Below are 18,283 nucleotides of genomic sequence, written 5' to 3'. Positions count from 1 at the left end.
CTTGTCTAAGCTGGCTAGATAAACAACCTGTGGGTTCAGTCATTTATATTACTTTTGGCAGCTTAGCAACCTTCAGCCAGCAACAGTTTGATGAACTAGCACTTGGTCTTGAACTCAGACAAGCCATTTTTGTGGGTTGTCCGATCAGACATAACAGATGGAGCACTTGCTAAATTCTTGCTTGTGTTTAGAATAAGACTAAATGATCATTGAATGATTGTTGAATGGGCACCTCAAGAGAAGGTGTTAGACCATCCTTCTATAGTATGTTTTCTAAGCCATTGTGGATGAAATTCAACCTTGGAGGGTATAAGCATGGGAGTCTAATTTCTATGTTGGCCTTTCTTTACAGACCAATTCCATAATAGGAGTTACATATGTGATGTTTGGAAGATTGGTTTAGGGTTGACCCCAAATAAAAATGGGCTCATCACGAGGCTTGAAATCAAAACAAAATAGAAACATCGCTCTCTGATGATGGTATAAAAAGAAATGCACTGAAGCTAAAGAAAATGGCCAAAACGGGTGTAACTGAAGGTGGATCCTCCTTAATGGCCAACCTGTGGGTAACATTAAACCTACAAGGGGCCTTAGATAGGGCGACCCTTTATCACCCTACTTGTTCCTCCTTTGTGCTATGGGTTTACAGGGACTTATCAAAAAGGCTGAAACTAATGGTGACATCAGAGGAGTATCTATTTGCAGAAATGGCCCACGGGTATCTCATTTATTTTTTGCAGATGACAGTGTACTCTTTTGTCGGGCTAAAGTGGAGGAATGTCAGAGGGTCCTTGATTTACTCTTAGTCTATGAAAAAGGCTCCGAGCAGAAAATTAATAGAGAAAAAACAAACATTTTCTTCAGTACAAACACCCATCAAGACATGCAGAATTAGATTCAACAACTTTTAGGAGTACCAGCTATTCGGCAGTATGAAAAATATCTGGGTTTGCCAGCATTGGTGGGGCATGCTAAAAAACAAAGCTTTGTCTACATCAGAGAAACAGTTTGGAGAAAATTACAAGGTTGGAAGGAGAAGCTTCTTTCACAGGCTGGTAGAGAGGTGCTTATCAAAGTGGTCATTCAGGCAATTCCTACCTACACTATGAGTTGTTTCAAGCTCCCTAAAGGTCTGATCAAGGAACTAGAAACTCTCATTCGAAAATTCTAGTGGGGGTACAGAGAAGATAGTAAAAAAGTACATTGGGTTAAGTGGGAGAGGTTGTGTGAAGATAAGGAGAAGGGAGGGATGGGATTTAAAGACATTGAAAAATTTAATGATTCTTTGCTGGCCAAGCAGGTTTGGCGTACGATTAATAATCCAGATTCTTTATGCCATAGAGTGTTCAAAGCTCGATTTTTTCCGGATTGTTTAATCTTTGAAGCTAAGGATTCTACTTTGGGGTCCTATGCATGGAAGAGCATTATAAGTGCTAGGGATGTGATTCGGGAAGGGATGGTTTGGAGGATTGGGAATGGGCAATCTGTAAGAATAAGGGAGGATAAGTGGCTGCCGGTTCAATCCAACAGGTCAGTCATCTCATCTCTTCCTTCAGTTGCACCAGAAACTAAGGTGAGCTCCCTAATCAATCCGGAGTTGAGAGGGTGGAATTCGTCCTTGGTGAATCAGCTTTTCCTACCCTATAAAGCCTCTGTTATTTGCGGCATGCCCCTGAGCATAAGACTTCCTCTTGACAAAATCATATGGGGCCTCACTCCTTCTGGTATGTTCACAACAAAGAGTGCATACAAGCTTCTTGTTTCTTGTAATTCTACTAACCTTGCAGGTACATCATCATCTGAGAATCAAAGGTTGTTCTGGAGAAGTTTATGGCAGCTTAGAGTGCCAAACAAGCTCAAGCACTTTTCCTGGCGTGCGTGCAATGATGCCTTGCCCACAATGACCAACTTGGTTATGAGACATATTGCCACCACAGAGGTTTGCAGCGCCTGTCAAGCTCAGCCCGAGGACACCCTCCACGCTCTATGGTCTTGCACGAAACTTGAACCAGTCTGAAGCTCATATTCTTGGTCCCTGCCCTCAGCCAATGCCCATGCTTTAAGCTTTCAAGAACTTCTTCACTGATACATGTAGGTCAAGGAAGATTACAGAGTCAAGATCTTCGTCATCATTGCCTGGATGCTGTGGAACCGACGCAATGCTCTGAGACTCAACCTTCAAGTCCAGCCTCTCAACCGTATCAGCTCTTTGGCCGGAAGTTACCTTCAAGAATTCTTGGACGTCCAAGACCAGACACCAACTGCTACGGACCCTTCTCTGCCTCAGCAATGGCAGCCACCTGATGAAAATAAGTTCAAAGTTAATTTTGATGCTGTGGTCTTCAAGTCTTGTAACCAAGCAAGGCTAGGTGTGATTGTCCGGGACTGGCGTGGTGAGGCTATTGGACCATTATCCATGTTAGTTCCTGCTGCTCAAACAGTTGTGGAGTTAGAAGCCTTTGCTTGTCGCCGAGCGGTGCTGTTTGCGGTGGAGCTAGGCCTTCAAGATGTTGTCTTTGAGGGTGACTCCCTCCAGGTGATCCAAGCTCTTAATCTGGACAGCACAGATCACTTGACTTATGGCCACATTCTCGAGGATATCTGAACTCAAGTTGCTGCTCTTTCTTCTGTTGAATTTATTTTTAATACTAGGCACTGCAACGTTGTAGCAGATGCACTAGCCAAAAAAGCCAAGAATTGTAGGGAGACTCGGGTATGGACTGATTTCATGCCTGAGGACATTGCTTCTCTTGTAATCTTTGACATTCATTGAGTTGTTTTTCTTGTGGAATAAAAGCCCAGGCTACTGATAGTCTGGTTTCTCAAAAAAATAAAGTGTTACTGTTATATTGTTTCTAAGTGTGTCCAAGTATGTCCTTATTAAGATATTATTTTGATTTGTGTTCTTAAAAATGAAGCTTTAGACCTAAAGAAATATTGTGCGTGTGCACCAACCTATGTAAGGATTTGAATTTCCTTAATGGATTGCAAAGTTAGCATAATTAGTTGAACAAGCTTTTAGTGCTGCTTCTTAGGCTAAACTAGCTTCTTTTTCTTTATGCCAAAAGATTTGTAACTTAATTATTCAATATCTCTTGTAATATTATTTTTTCTCATATCAAGTGAGGATAGGGGGTGAGATATATAATAATGTCAATATAGAGTCTTTTGACAGTTGGTCAGTTAATTTTGTTTCTACACGGGCCGACCAATTAGCCATTTGTTAGCTAAATGGTTTTTATTTATTTTTATATATAGATATGATAGAATTATAATATAGACATCTGCTTCATGATGATTACATTTTATTATAAGACCAAGATATTAATTGATTTTTGGTATAGGGGGTTTGAATCCTAAATTTTTTATTTGATGACAAAAGACTTTACAATTTGAGTTAACTAAAACCCACTCTCAATGTGTCTTTTGTTGTAATAAATTTGGGCAATTAATTTTCTGGTCTCTAGCCTAAGTGTCAATTAACCCTTGAAGATGTGAAAGTGCCTCCCTATAGTTTTGAGGAATGAAGTGTTATTTTTTACCCACTAGCGACAATAGTTCTATTGTATCCCAATTCCATGAGTTGTATATCATAATAATATGTTAAAAAACACTTTCCTAGTTTAAGGTATAATTAGTTGAAGGCCCAAACGTTGCACGAGTTTGGTCATGAATTTATAAATTTATTTATAGAAACATTAAAATAAATTAGATAATATAAAGAGTGAGAGAATTATAGATATAACTGATATTCATTATAATTTAAATTCTATTTATTAGGAGTTATTATAAAACGCTATACCTACAATCCCAATCTAATCCAATAAGTACTAGTTAGGGTTTTGTTATTAGGATTGTGTTTAGTATAAATTTACATGCATTTTCTATTTCATAAAAATGTTGTGATAGTAGATAATTGCATGATATAAAACGACATTGAGAACAATCTATTTTGAGTGTTAAGGAAAAAAAATTATTAATAAAATATTTAATTTAAAAGCTGAAGCATTATATTTATTGTTGCTATGTTTATGTTGATTATCAACAATGTAGCATTTTGGTCCATTTAGTCTAGTTCAGTCCACTTTGGTCCTTGTTTTCTTCTTAAATCAGTGGCGGTGGTGTTCAATATACATGGATGAAAGACACATGTACCACCACGTCGACCACTAAGCCCAAAACCACTACTTCCTTGTAATGGATAAACGGTTTTGTAAGTGGTTTTGCTGACTCTTTAGAAACCTAGCCCTCTAGCTATTATCATACACACCCTACAAAAATAATAACATTAAAAATATGGCTATTGAACTGATTTGTTTATTACATTTTTTTTATTAGTTTGGGAACTTTGGGTTCCATTTGGAGGCCCAAAATAAGCCCTTTTTTTTTTTTTTTTTTCCTTTTTGGTATAGGATCTTTAGTATGCTGCAATCTTGGTTGTAGCAAATCCTACATAATGGTGATGTGTCAAGCCATTCAATAGACACTTGTCTAGAATTTGTCTTTAAAATGTGGTGAGATTTGTACAATATGTCAAGTTATTTTTGTGGGTTCCATGTTTACTTTATTAAATTTGATCTCCACCGTTGATTTTCTTTGAAACAAAATAAATACTGATGATGCCAAAAATCGTCAATAAGCTGCACAGTCCTTACGTTCTCTAGACCAAACCTACACAATAACAAAGAAGAAGAAGGCCTTGCATAGAGTAGCGGTTTGATACCGGCCAAATACCCTCTGAAGGTTAAGTTAGAGAATATTCACAACTCTAGAGTGCTAGAACTAGGGGAAATTATGCGTACCTTGTTTTCTGAGGGTTTGAGGGTTTTTATAGTATATGTACGGCACCGAGACCCTAGGCCCATACAGACCCCGGGCCCTGCCCAATTGTACAGTGCGGTGATCCCAGGCCCATACAGGCCCTGGGCCTTGTCCCGTACTGGCTTTGGCCACAGGCCCAGCCGAAAGGTCCAGTCGTCCTACGCCATTCCCGGGGATTCATAAATAACAAACAGGTGTAGGGTATTAAGTTCCAAGGTGGGCTCGGTCAAACGTTCCCGGTCATGAACATGAGTCATTCCCGGGAAAATGTGGTATGTACGGGAGACGGTGCTGCCGAGCATTATCGGTCCAGATGGAATCAAGTTCCAAGATCATAAATGCAGCACCGCCCTCTCACCTAAACATCCACTTAAATCAAATGATATTGGACCTTCAATGGCACAAACGGTGGCTGTAATCATGATCTTCCCACTAACCTTGGCTATAAATAGAAGAAAGATGGGAGAAGAAAGGGGATTTTTGGGAGAGAAAAGAGTGAAAGAGTGAACATCAAACTGGGCGTTGCTTTGAGTCTCTGCCGAGAACGACCCATAGTAGGAAATCTTCAAGCCCACTACAAATAGATTGTGAGCCCATAATAATCCAAGGCCCATAGGCCTCGTACTTGGTTCTTACAATTGGCGCCCACCGTGGGGCTCTCCTACAAAGCTGTAGTTCGACTGGGACTCAAACGACGAGGATGTCTGAGGAGCGTGCACCAAGCGGCTCCATGGGATCTTCTCGGGGGTCAACATGGAGGGAGAGAAGGCAAAAAAGGCGGGAAGATAGGGAGCACTCAAGAAGGGAGGAAGGGTCCGGACAAGGAGAAGGATCGGCTCAGACACACTGGACGGTTTCGGACGTCTCGGCGCATCGGCGGCATGACGAAAGGGACCGAGAGCTGGAACGGTTACGCAGACTGGTAATGGACCTAGAGCTGGAAGCAAGGGTTCGGCGAGATGAAAGGAATCGCAACTCCCAGCAAAGGAGAAGCCAGGGTGAGGCCTCCAGCCGGTCTAATACGCATCGGTCCCGAGACCGGTCGCGCTCCCAAGAGTCGCAACGGCAATCACGGGAACCACGCAATCGACGGAACCGCTCACGGTCGCACGGTTATGATCACCAAGGATCAGAATCACCGGAAGAACGTCTACACCACAATGCCTCCATGGACGCAATGAGCCGGGCTCTACGGATGGCTGCCCGGTCACCGTTTTCCGATGAAATTGAACGGGCCCCTATGCCGAGCAGATTCACACGACCACCATTCAATTCGTATGAGGGAAGGACAGACCCTGTGGAGCATGTTAGCCATTACATCCACATGATGTCTTTGCATGCGCACAACGATGCATTAATGTGTAAGGTTTTTCCCTCTAGTCTCGGTTCCACGGCACTAAGATGGTTCAATGGTTTGCGGAAGGGCTCCATACACAGCTTTGCCGAGCTGATTCAGGAATTCGGCAGCAGGTTCGTGACATGTAGCCGGGTGCAACAGCCGGTTGACGCACTACTTTCCATGAAGATGAGGATTGGGGAAACCCTTCGGAGTTATGCCAGCCGATACTGGGAACTCTATAACGAGATTGGTGGAGGAAATGAGAAAATTGCGGCAAGCACCTTCAGAATGGGGCTCCCTGAGGATTCTGAATTACGGGAGTCACTGACGAGAAGACCCCCCGAGGACATGAGGCAACTGATGAGACGCATAGAGGAGTACAAACGCCTGGAAGATGACCGGTTGCAAAGCAGGGGGAAAGCTCCGTTAGTGGGGAGATCTCGGCAAAACGTTTTGCCGGCAAAACCGAAACGAGACTTCAGAATGCAGGGACCAGAGGGGCAGATCGACGGGGTCAATGTGGTGTTTAAAGAGCCAGTTCACAAGATCCTGGAACGGATCAAAGACGAGCCATTCTTCAGGTGGCCGAACAAAATGGGGGGCGACCCATCTCGGAGGAACCAAAACTTATACTGCACCTATCACAGAGACAAGGGGCACACGACTGAACAGTGCCGGGTATTAAAAGATCATCTCGGACAGCTAGCAAGGGCCGGGTACTTAAAAGAGTTTGTAACAGATTCCGTTAACCGAGAAACCGGGCAGGGATCCCAACAGAAAAGGAATCCCCTTCCACCACCCCTGGGGGTAATCGAAGTCATCCATGCCGCACCAAGAAGGGCAGCAGCGGCTAAAAGGATACTGACAGTAGCCTGCGCGGAAGGAGAATCATCCAAAAAGAAGAAAAAAGGTGGACGGCCGACCATCTCGTTCGGAGAAAATGATTTCGAGGGGACGGTCCAACCCCACGACGATGCTTTGGTGGTGACAGCCCGGATAGGCGGATTCCTGGTGAAGAGGGTGATGATTGATCAAGGAAGCGGAGCCGACGTCATGTACCCGGATCTCTTTGAAGGGCTAGGGTTAAAGACCCAGGATTTGGCGAAGTATGACACGCCGTTGGTCTCGTTTGATGGGAGGGTTGTAATTCCCGAGGGGCAGATCTCTCTCCCAGTGAACATGGAAAGCAAGACAGTTATAGTTACATTTATAGTGGTCCGATCATTCGCACCATACACCGCAATCCTGGGAAGGCCGTGGATTCACGCAATGGGGGCTGTCCCGTCCACCCTTCACGTAAAAATGAAATTTCCAACCGAGAATGGAGTTGCCGTGGTAAGGGGGAATCAGCAGGTGGCAAGGCAGTGCCTAGTCGCCGCGGTCCGGTGGGAGAACGAACAGCTCGGTCGAACTGAGGAGAACGAGAAAGAAAATTCATAGCAATTACAGAAACCCCAGGGGGAAGCTGGGGCGGACGTTGCCGAGGAGGTGCTGAAGGTAAGGATTCTCCCAGATGCTGACAAGTATTTCCAGATAGGTACAAGCATGAACGACCGGGAAAGGGTAGATATGTTGCTGTTCTTATTGCAAAACGTGGACGTTTTTGCGTGGAGCCCGTATGAAGTGCCCGGCGTAGATCCCGAGTTCATTGTCCACAGACTCAACGTGGATCCGTTATTCCCCCCAAAGAAGCAGAAACCGAGAAGAGCGTCGAGGGAACACGTCGAGGCAGTAAACCTGGAGGTACAGCGGCTGAAGGATGCCGGAGCCATAAAGGAGATATTCTTCCCGAAGTGGTTGGCAAACACTGTCGTGGTAAAGAAGAAGAACGGGAAATGGAGAGTTTGTGTGGATTTCACAGACTTGAACAAAGCATGTCCCAAGGACCCATTCCCGATGCCCAAGATTGACCAGCTAGTAGATGCAACGTACGGGCATCCGAGGATGAGCTTCCTGGATGCCTTCCAGGGCTACCACCAAATTGCCTTGGCACCCGAAGACCGAGAAAAGACTGCATTTATCTCCCCGAATGCGAATTATCACTACGAGGTCATGCCGTTCGGACTAAAGAACGCCGGGGCTACGTATCAGAGAATGATGACGAGAATGTTCCGAGAAAAAATTGGATGCACGGTTGAAGTTTATATCGATGATATGGTGGTGAAAAGCAGAATTGAGTCGCAGCACACCGAAGATCTCCGGGGAGTGTTTGAGATACTACGTCGGTATAAATTGCGCTTGAATGCCGAAAAGTGCACTTTCGGAGTGGGGGCTGGTAAGTTCCTGGGGTATCTGATCTCTACTCGGGGTATAGAAGCCAACCCCGACCAGATAGAAGCCGTGAACCGCCTCAAACCACCAAGCAATCCCAAAGAGGTGCAAGTGCTCACTGGAATGCTAGCGGCCCTGAACAGATTCATCTCCAAGTCTGCCGACCGTTGCCGGCCTTTTTATCAGCTTCTGAAAAAGTGGAAGGGGTTTCTATGGGACGAGAGCTGCGATGAAGCCTTTCGAGGGCTAAAGGAATATTTGGCAAATGCGCCGAGGTTGACGGCCCCGGATCCCGGAGAGGATCTGTTTATGTACCTCGCTGTCACCGACCATGCGGTAAGTGCTGTGTTGCTGAGGGACCGGGGAGTGCAGATGCCGGTGTATTACGTGAGCAAAACCTTGGTCGATGCCGAGACAAGGTACCTGCCTCTCGAGAAGTTAGTTTTGGCTCTGGTGCACGCCACGAGAAAGTTGCCACATTACTTCCAGGCACACACAGTGTTCGTCCTCACCGAGTATCCATTGCAGTCACTATTGAAGAGATCAGACTTCACAGGGCGGATTGCCAAGTGGGGGACTCGGTTGGGATCGTTTGACATAAGATACCGGCCTAGAAGCTCGGTGAAGGGACAGGTTCTGGCTGACTTCATCGCAGAGTTTACACCCAAGGATGAAGGCAAAATAATCTGTAGTACGGAGATTCGCCCATGGAGGTTATTTGTGGACGGTGCATCGAATGCTATGGGGGCCGGGGCTGGTATTGTCATTGTCACCCCGGAGGGTATACGACTGGAACACTCCCTCAGACTGGGGTTCAAAGCCTCGAACAACGAAGCCGAATACGAAGCCATGTTGGCCGGATTGAGGGCAGTATTACATCTGGGCGCAAAGGACATAGAGATCTACTCTGATTCTCGACTGGTGGTTTGTCAGATCACTGGGGACTTCGAAGCTCGGGACCCCAGAATGAAAGCTTATCTCGGCGCGGCAAAGCAGATTATCAGTCAGTTTGGAACGGTAAAGATATCCCAGGTAGCCCGGTCACAAAACAAGCACGCTGACTCTCTTGCCACGTTAGCCTCATCGGCTACCGAGGATACGCCAAGGCTCATCACGGTAGAACTTGTAAAGGAGCCAAGCATCCAGGTGAAGAATGTTCCCAACCAAGCCGGAGTAGAGATTGCGCAGGTGGCAGTAGCTGGTCCAAGTTGGATGAGCCCGATCATAGACTTCCTTGCCGAGGATAAAGTTCCGGAGAATGAGGCCGAGGCCAACAAGATTCGGCGAATGGCTCCCAGATACTGGCTGTCTTCAGACCGAAAATTGTACCGAAGATCCTTTGCAGGCCCTTACCTCTTATGCCTACATCCAGACAGGGTCAAAGAGCTCCTGACCGAGCTGCATGAGGGAGTGTGCGGCGGGCATGCCGGGGGACGATCTTTGGCACACCGAGCAATGACACAGGGGTTTTGGTGGCCACAGATGCAGAAGGATGCCGCCGAATACGTACGAAGTTGCGAACAATGTCAAAAGCACGCCCCAATGATCCATCAACCTGCAGGACAGCTAAATCCTGTCAGCAGCCCGTGGCCATTTGCACAATGGGGGCTTGACATCCTTGGGCCTTTCCCCCGGGCAACGGGGAACCGCCGTTTTGTATTGGTGGCTGTAGATTACTTCACAAAGTGGGCTGAAGCAGAGGCCTTGGCTAATATCCGGGATTCCGACGTGAAAAAATTTGTATGGAAAAACATAGTTACACGGTTTGGGGTGCCGAATTCGCTGGTATCAGACAATGGGCTGCAGTTCGACAGCAATGCTTTCCGGAGCTTTTGTAGTAAGCTTGGCATCAAAAACAAGTATTCAACCCCGGCATACCCACAAAGCAACGGCCAAGCTGAAGCGGTAAACAAGACTATCTTGAACGGGCTCAAAAGAAGGTTGGACGGAGCAAAGGGAAGATGGGCGGAAGAGCTACCCAGTGTATTATGGGCGTACCGCACGACCCCTAGGAGATCCACGGGTGAAACCCCGTTCTCCCTGACATACGGCTCGGAAGCAGTCATACCAACCGAGGTGAGCTTATGCAGTGCACGGGTCGCCGGGTTTGACCCCGTACAGAACGCCGACCTGATGATGGAGCGTTTGGATTGGCTAGAAGAATGCAGGGAGGCTGCGACCATACGTCTTGCCGAGTATCAACAGAAGCTGGCCCAGAGGTACAACCGAAATGTAAAGAGCAGGGAGTTCATTGCCGGGGAACTAGTATTAAGAAGGGTAGTGGGAAACATGCGGGACTTGACTGCAGGGAAGCTCGCTCAGAGTTGGGAAGGACCATACAGAGTCACAGCTATTGCGGGTGCAGGGGCCTACTACTTGGAAGACCTTGACGAGAGGCCACTCCCCCGACCATGGAACGCCAACAACTTGAAGAAGTTCTACGCATAATCATCGGTGTAAGCCATTACTTGTATCCCATTGAAATTAAGAGCATGATGAATCCTTTTGTATAAGCTATTTTTCATTCCTTAGCCGTACGCCGGAAGAATCACCATCAAATCTCAAAGGACAGAAGCCTGACTCTCGGTTCGATCACTATCGCCGAGCAGGCGGAAACCTACAAATAATAATCTAAGGACAGAAACCTGATCCTCGGCTCGATCACTATCGCCGAGCAGGTGGAAACCTACAGATAAGTCTCTAAGGACAGAAGCCTGACCCTCGGTTCGATCACTATCGCCGAGCAGGCGGAAACCTACAAATAATAATCTAAGGACAGAAACCTGATCCTCGGCTCGATCACTATCGCCGAGCAGGTGGAAACCTACAGATAAGTCTCTAAGGACAGAAGCCTGACCCTCGGTTCGATCACTATCGCCGAGCAGGCGGAAACCTACAAATAATAATCTAAGGACAGAAACCTGATCCTCGGCTCGATCACTATCGCCGAGCAGGTGGAAACCTACAGATAAGTCTCTAAGGACAGAAGCCTGACCCTCGGTTCGATCACTATCGCCGAGCAGGCGGAAACCTACAAATAATAATCTAAGGATAGAAACATGATCCTCGGCTCGATCACTATCGCCGAGCAGGTGGAAACCTACAAATAATTCTCTAAGTACGAAAACCTGATTCTCGGCTAGATTCCCGGTTCAGCCAAAGCCTAACCCGACCCTTTTTCAAATACTAAGTCAAAAAGCGCTCTCAAAATACACTAAGCGCCGCGTAAATGGTTCTCGGGGGTACTATTACATTAAGCCGCCATAGCACTGGCGTGGTTCAAGCAAAACACGAACAGAGATAATTTCATTCGACAAATTCAAACGGAAAAAGAAAACGGACTTCCAATTAAAGTAGAGCAATTGTTCGGCCACCACATCCCGGTGACATAGGCAAATAAAACCAACAAAATAAAACAAATGTTCGGTCACCGCATCCCGGTGACGTGAGCAAGTAAAACTAATAAAATAAAAATGAGCAAGCAAGATAAAGGAAAAATTAGCGGGGAGGTTGGTTCGGCGGTATCACTTCCTGCTGGCCGGCCAAAGAAAAAGGCGGGGCGTCACCGAGAAGCTCCTGCACAGTCGGGATACTGGTGACTTCCATTTCCTCAGGCTCGGCGTGAGCGTCGATTTGCTCAACCAGCTCCCTCATACTGGCTGTCTCTTCCTCGTCAATCGCCACCGGGGTACCCTGAGCAGCAGGGGCGGGGCTCGGGAATGGGATTTGGCCGGGGTCTCTCAGATGCGAATCCTCAGGAACACCCATTGCCTGAAGGGCGGCAAACCACCCGGCCTCAAAGCCCATATTCCTAGCCCGAGCAACCACCGGCTCTACAGAGTTTTCGGCATCAGCAAAGCCGACATCATACCATTTCTGCTCCGCGGCTGCCAAGCCTGCCCTAAGGTCAGCTATCTCCTCGGCATTGGAGGTGTTAAGGCTGATAGCTTGGGCTAGCTTAAGCTCCGTCTCATTCTGCTGGGTTAGGAGCTCCGCACACCTTTTCTCGGCAAGGGACCGGTTCTTCTCGGCAACTGCAGCCTTTTTCTCAGCAGACTCGGCGGCCTTCAGTTTTTCCTTAGCCGTTTTCACCGCCGCCTCGCGCGCCTCCTTCTCGCGCTCGCTCTCCTCAGCAAGCTCCCGTGCCCGAGCAGCCACAATGTGGGCCATTTGAGCAGCCTAGCAAGGACAAAAGTTAGAAAAAAGGCAAAAGGAAACCTGTATGAAGAACTAGATAGACAAAAAAAATTACCGCAATGGCGTGCCACTCTAACCGGCGCCCTACGGACTCCTCGGATCCATCCTCGAAAGCATGCACATCCTCGGGAAGTTGGAGAGCTTCGGCCAAAGATTGGGCAATACGGCCGCCCTCCCCTTTATCCCACATCCGAATGCAGGCGGTTGACGGCAATGGTTTGCCGTCCAGAAGGATCTTCGGCTCCCACGCAGGAGCCACTTGGGAGGAGGACGCGCCCCCCGTGCCGGCTTCAGTCGGCGGCTCACGGATAACAATACCACCTGTTGGACGGGGAGGAGTCTGGGCAGCGACCTCGCCCGGGCAAGTGGAAGGTTGATCGGTGACCTTTTGCTTCTTCCGGGCACGTCCGGCCTGCGGTGGGGGTGAAGGCTGCGGCACTTGACCCCGGCCCTCTGGATTAGGGGGCTGATTGGATTGTCGGGCACTGGGCACAAACCGTTCTACCGACAGCACTTTTCTAGATACCATCTTTCCCTTAGGCCGGGCAGCTCTAGCTAAAAGGGCGGCCGCTTCTATCACTTGTTGTTGGTTCACGGCGGCCGGATTCTCGGGGATTGGCTGCTCTTGCGCTTGGCCTTGCTGCACGGCTTCGTGGGCTAACTCCCTGATACGCCGGGATGCTTTTTCCGCGGATTCGTCTCTCAAAGGGGCTAGCTCGTCTGCGCGAGTAACCCGCCGGCCAAATTCCCTCGCTTCCCCGGTTGTAAGACTCGGCGGTAAAAAGTTCACGTACCGAACGTCTATATACGACAGCAGGGGGCTGTCAACTATCAGGGCCTGCTTGAACGGCTGCCAAGTAGAATAAACCGGCTCCACACCGAGGATCAAATGCGAAGCCCGGAGTTGCCCGTCCCAATGCACGTATATCTCAGAGCGGAGGACGAAGTTTAAGTCTTTGGCGTGGACGACTCTGAGGTCCTGCACAAACACTTTGCCGTCTGCAAAAGATCAAATGACGCATTAGTCTCTAATCATAAAAATTCTTTTTACCGAGAGGAAGAAAATGAGAGGCGAAAGAAAGCAGTTATATGAAGGGGATGGAACGAACCCACTTCACGCGGCGTAAGGGGGCAAGGAAACTCCCCGGCAAACCAATTGCCGCTCACCCTAACGAACTCATTGGCGGAGTTCCTGTTCGAATCAGGTAGGCATGATATCAGCCGTACCCGTGCATCCCTTGTCTTTAGGTAATAACCGGTGGCTTTGCTCCCACAGAGCCTATACATTTGGTTAATGTCATGGTGGTCTAACTGTAAGTTAAAGGTGTGGTTCAACTTACTGACGCAACTAACTACCCGGTAAAAGTTGGGGGGAAGTTGGTCCGGGCACAGCCCGTAGTAAGTGAGTGTGTTTATTAAGAGGGGATCCACGGGGAACCTGACCCCACCTTCTAGAATGGACATCAAAGGAAAGAAGGCTATACCATGCCCTCGGTGGAGTTCAATATCGCTCTCATGGCAGTAGGCCACATCCACGTCATTGGGAATGTTAAATTTACTCCTAAAGGTGGCCAAAGCAGCCGGGGACTCTAGGAGGTAAGAGTAACCCATCTATAACGCCTAAAAATGCGAAAGTAAACTCAAAGAAATGAAAGTTGAAAGGAAAAGGAAGGGGAAGAAAAACTTACTTTGGGTTCTAAGGAGGAAAAGAACACTGGGTAAGCAAGCGCACAGAAATGTGGTCGGCAGAGAAAAAGAGCTCTAAAGATTGGCAGAGGAAAAATGGGATGCTGTTCAGAGGGAGGTTATTTATAGAGGAAAGAAAAATGAATGGAGGAAGAAGAAGCGTCTGAATCAAGCATTAAATGGGCGCGGTCTACGAGCAGTCCAACGAACGCCAAGCATAACCAATCCGCACGTCGCTTCGGTTCTCGAACCGTCAGGCAATAATGACGACTGCGCCTGGCGCCGCGAAACGGCGCGTCTTTTGAGATGAATATTAAATGAGAAATGACGGCCAGAAGTCCCAGGCTAAAAGACTCCCGAGGTCAAAAGGTCCCATGCTGCTCCTTGATTCTTCTCGATGACCGAGTATGAATCAAGGGGGGGCTATTGTACGGCACCGAGACCTTAGGCCCATACAGACCCCGGGCCCTGCCCCAATTGTACAGTGCGGTGATCCCAGGCCCATACAGGCCCTGGGCCTTGTCCCGTACTGGCTTTGGCCACAGGCCCAGCCGAAAGGTCCAGTCGTCCTACGCCATTCCCGGGGATTCATAAATAACAAACAGGTGTAGGGTATTAAGTTCCAAGGTGGGCTCGGTCAAACGTTCCCGGTCATGTACATGAGTTATTCCCGGGAAAATGTGGTATGCACGGGAGACGGTGCTGCCGAGCATTATCGGTCCAGATGGAATCAAGTTCCAAGATCATAAATGCAGCACCGCCCTCTCACCTAAACATCCACTTAAATCAAATGATATTGGACCTTCAATGGCACAAACGGTGGCTGTAATCATGATCTTCCCACTAACCTTGGCTATAAATAGAAGAAAGATGGGAGAAGAAAGGGGATTTTTTGGGGAGAGAAAAGAGTGAAAGAGTGAACATCAAACTGGGCGTTGCTTTGAGTCTCTGCCGAGAACGACCCATAGTAGGAAATCTTCAAGCCCACTACAAATAGATTGTGAGCCCATAATAATCCAAGGCCCATAGGCCTCGTACTTGGTTCTTACAGTAAACTTTTGAGTAACAGTAAAAAAAAAAAAAAAAAAAAACCTTAACGAAAGAGGTAAAAAAATGCTAATTGAAAAATTAGAGCGTCACTTGGCAAGACCTCATTTACTCCCGCATGAGATCTCTGCTTTTATATATATATATTGATGATTATTCCTTTATAACTCCTAATCACTAATCAACATGAGTCTCAAAAAACTTTGTGATTGGACTTTATCATATGTACAAAATAAGCATAGATTTTTTTTTATCTTTATTGTTATTTTTTAAAATGATATTGCTATTGTGTTCATCCTTATAAGAATTTTGTTGGTTTAAATGAATTTTTTCTCAAGCTTTCAAAGGATGGACTTTAGATAAGATGTTTAAACTTTTATACGCCAAGTATTGATTGTAAGTCTTGTACATGGAACAAATTGAGATAAGAAATTAAGAATATGATCCATTTTGGTCGGCCTTAGCTTGATTTGTCTAGACATCAATTTTCTCTCTTGCCAAAAGTTCGACTTATTTTAGGCAGAAGTTTCATTGATTATTACTTGTATACAAAATTCCAGGATCATTAAAATGGAATAGGTCCCTTACTGACCTAACCAATTGGAATAGGATGGAATTTCTTCCCATCCACACTAAACGTTGTGTACACTCCAAATTTTTTCTACATCTCATAATGATACGATGTGTAAATGTGTCATCCAAGTCCAACATGATTGAGAGTTGTAGTTGAGACTATGGCCCAGAAGCTTTACTATTCAATACTTTGCGAGAAAAATTAAATACTCATTTGATGTAACATGAGACTATGGAATTTGACACTGTATACACTGGGGTTTGTTCTTGATGTTGTGAAATTGCTGTAGGTATTAAAAACTCTAGTTTGATTAGTTCGTAAGTCATGTTCTTTAAGCATGAAAAGTCTACAATAGAAAACTTTTATGTTCCTACAATAAATGTTTTGGAGAGAAAATTGTTAGCCCCCCATCCTATTGGGACCCCCCTATTTATACAAAGGAAAAAATGTCCAATACTCTTGAGTATGACTTCGTTACATGGAATTTTTGTGCAATTGTGCCTAGATTTCTTTTAAAAATTTAATTATAATTTAAACTCTAATTTGGTGATTTTTATATGATTTTTGTGGTTTGATTTTGATTTAAATTCTTATGAGTGCTAAATGCAAGAGGTAAAAAAAACTTAATGAAAGAGATAAAAAAATGCTAAATGCAAAATTAAAGCGCCACTTGGCAAGACCTCATACACTTCCGTATAAGGTCTCTGCTTTTATATATATATATTGATTATTGGAATCATTAAATTTTTTTTTTTTTTGAAGTGTATTTACAATTTTTGTGATGTAACGTATGATTTTCTGTAGGACTAATTATTTTAGAAACATGCATTATGATTTTAGAGTTTTTAAGGTAATTCTATTAAAGATTTTCAGTGAACTGCATTTTCTCATATCCTCGTCATTTAAGCAAGCAGCACTTTTTCTGTATATAATTAAACTATTGGTGCCTTTTCAAAAATAAATAAATAAATTTTTGATGACAAGATATAATGTTCGAACGCTAATTGTTCCTTGAAATGGAGAAATCTTTATCCTTTTAAACAAGCTAAATTGTAATTCACACCCTACCTACTAATGACCCAGTCCATAACATGCTGCTTAAAAGGACACACTTGAGGAAATTTTTTAATGTTTTCAAGAGGCACCACTCTCTGCACCCCTTTGGTTTCACCCTTGAGTTGTTCATAATCACAAGAGCACAAAGCATGGTACTCATTTGTTTACAACATTTTCAATCCATAGTTTAACCATTGCCAATGCTTAACAAGTGCAGTTCAAGAAACTTATCATGACATATATACAAAGAGATGAATAGAGTAGACCAAATTTTTTACAAAAAAATGCAAATGCTCCTTCGTAATTGACAAGGAAATTTGCAAAATCTTAGGATGTCATAAAATCCTCTCCAATAAAGTGGTACCCTTTAAGACAACTCTACAACAATAAGTCTAGAGTCAACATATTTTTAACAAATTTTACAATTGTCAAGATTGCAAGTTGTTAATGATAGATAATAAAGTAGTGTATGTACAATCAATAAAAATTTCCCCACTCAACAGTTGCGAAAATTGTTGTCTTAGCATTATTATAAAGCTATAATATTCACAAAGAATTATATAGTATTCTGAGATTTACATCTCAAAAAATATGACAACAAATAATTGTACAGGTAAATAATACCAAAGATGTCTCCAATTTACACATCAAAACTGTGAGATAAATGGGTGTTCTTTCAATGTAATCTCCAACAGAATAGATAACATTAATGGTAAAATGGTAACGTTCACATTTCAAAGCAACTTTTATGCATACATATCCTATAACACTATAGTAGGATCTTCTACATATCTTGCACTTTTTAATCAAACTTTGTGTTTCCAAGGAGACCTCAAATCATCGTACCATACAGTGAAATGAGTCAATACAAGTGATTCAAGGACATACTCGAGTCTATATCAAGTAAGAAGTTCAACAAAAGGCATTCAATAGCATTTTTCCCCTTCCAATAATATAAAACCTATCATAGACAAACCAAAAAGTAATGTTACCATTCCACAATAATTAAAATGGTGAAAAAAAATTTATGTATATCTTATAAAGAGACATTATTTATACATAAATTGTAGGATGATTTTTATTTAAGTAGGCAAATTGTAGGTTAATATGCAAATTCTAGAGTTGCAGATACAAACTTGTTCACACACAAGTTGCCTTTTTAGGCTGATGCTTAATATTAACTTATCTTATATGCCTTCTTTCTATTAATCTTTTTGTTTTTCCCCAGTCTCTTCCTAGTTACACTCATTTGAATAATTACGTAATTTCTCCTTTATGATCAATCTTCCATT

At 44.8% G+C, this 18,283-nt stretch overlaps 2 protein-coding genes across 2 annotated transcripts; one reads left to right on the top strand and one right to left on the bottom strand.

Moving 5' to 3' along the window:
- Positions 1 to 512: 512 nt before the first annotated feature.
- Positions 513 to 2,605, top strand: LOC115961495. Its single transcript, XM_031080471.1, has 4 exons — positions 513 to 566; positions 650 to 718; positions 1,301 to 1,939; positions 2,096 to 2,605. Exons 1-4 carry the CDS (start codon positions 513 to 515, stop codon positions 2,603 to 2,605), a joined length of 1,272 nt encoding a protein of 423 aa, XP_030936331.1.
- An 8,879-nt stretch (positions 2,606 to 11,484) lies between these two features.
- On the bottom strand, positions 11,485 to 13,878 carry LOC115959596 (uncharacterized abhydrolase domain-containing protein DDB_G0269086-like). The gene is made up of 3 exons (XM_031078039.1): positions 13,738 to 13,878; positions 12,684 to 13,627; positions 11,485 to 12,610 (listed from the first exon to the last, which is right to left on the bottom strand). The coding sequence occupies exons 2-3, from the start codon at positions 13,155 to 13,157 to the stop codon at positions 11,930 to 11,932; spliced, it is 1,155 nt and encodes a 384-aa protein (XP_030933899.1). The 5' UTR covers positions 13,158 to 13,627; positions 13,738 to 13,878; the 3' UTR covers positions 11,485 to 11,929.
- Between the last annotated feature and the right edge of the window lie 4,405 nt (positions 13,879 to 18,283).

This window comes from Quercus lobata, chromosome 9, assembly GCF_001633185.2.
Source record: "Quercus lobata isolate SW786 chromosome 9, ValleyOak3.0 Primary Assembly, whole genome shotgun sequence".
In the NCBI taxonomy this organism is placed as follows: domain Eukaryota; kingdom Viridiplantae; phylum Streptophyta; class Magnoliopsida; order Fagales; family Fagaceae; genus Quercus; species Quercus lobata.
Note: the sequence above shows the minus strand (reverse complement) of the source record. Positions and strands in the feature narration are given on the sequence as shown.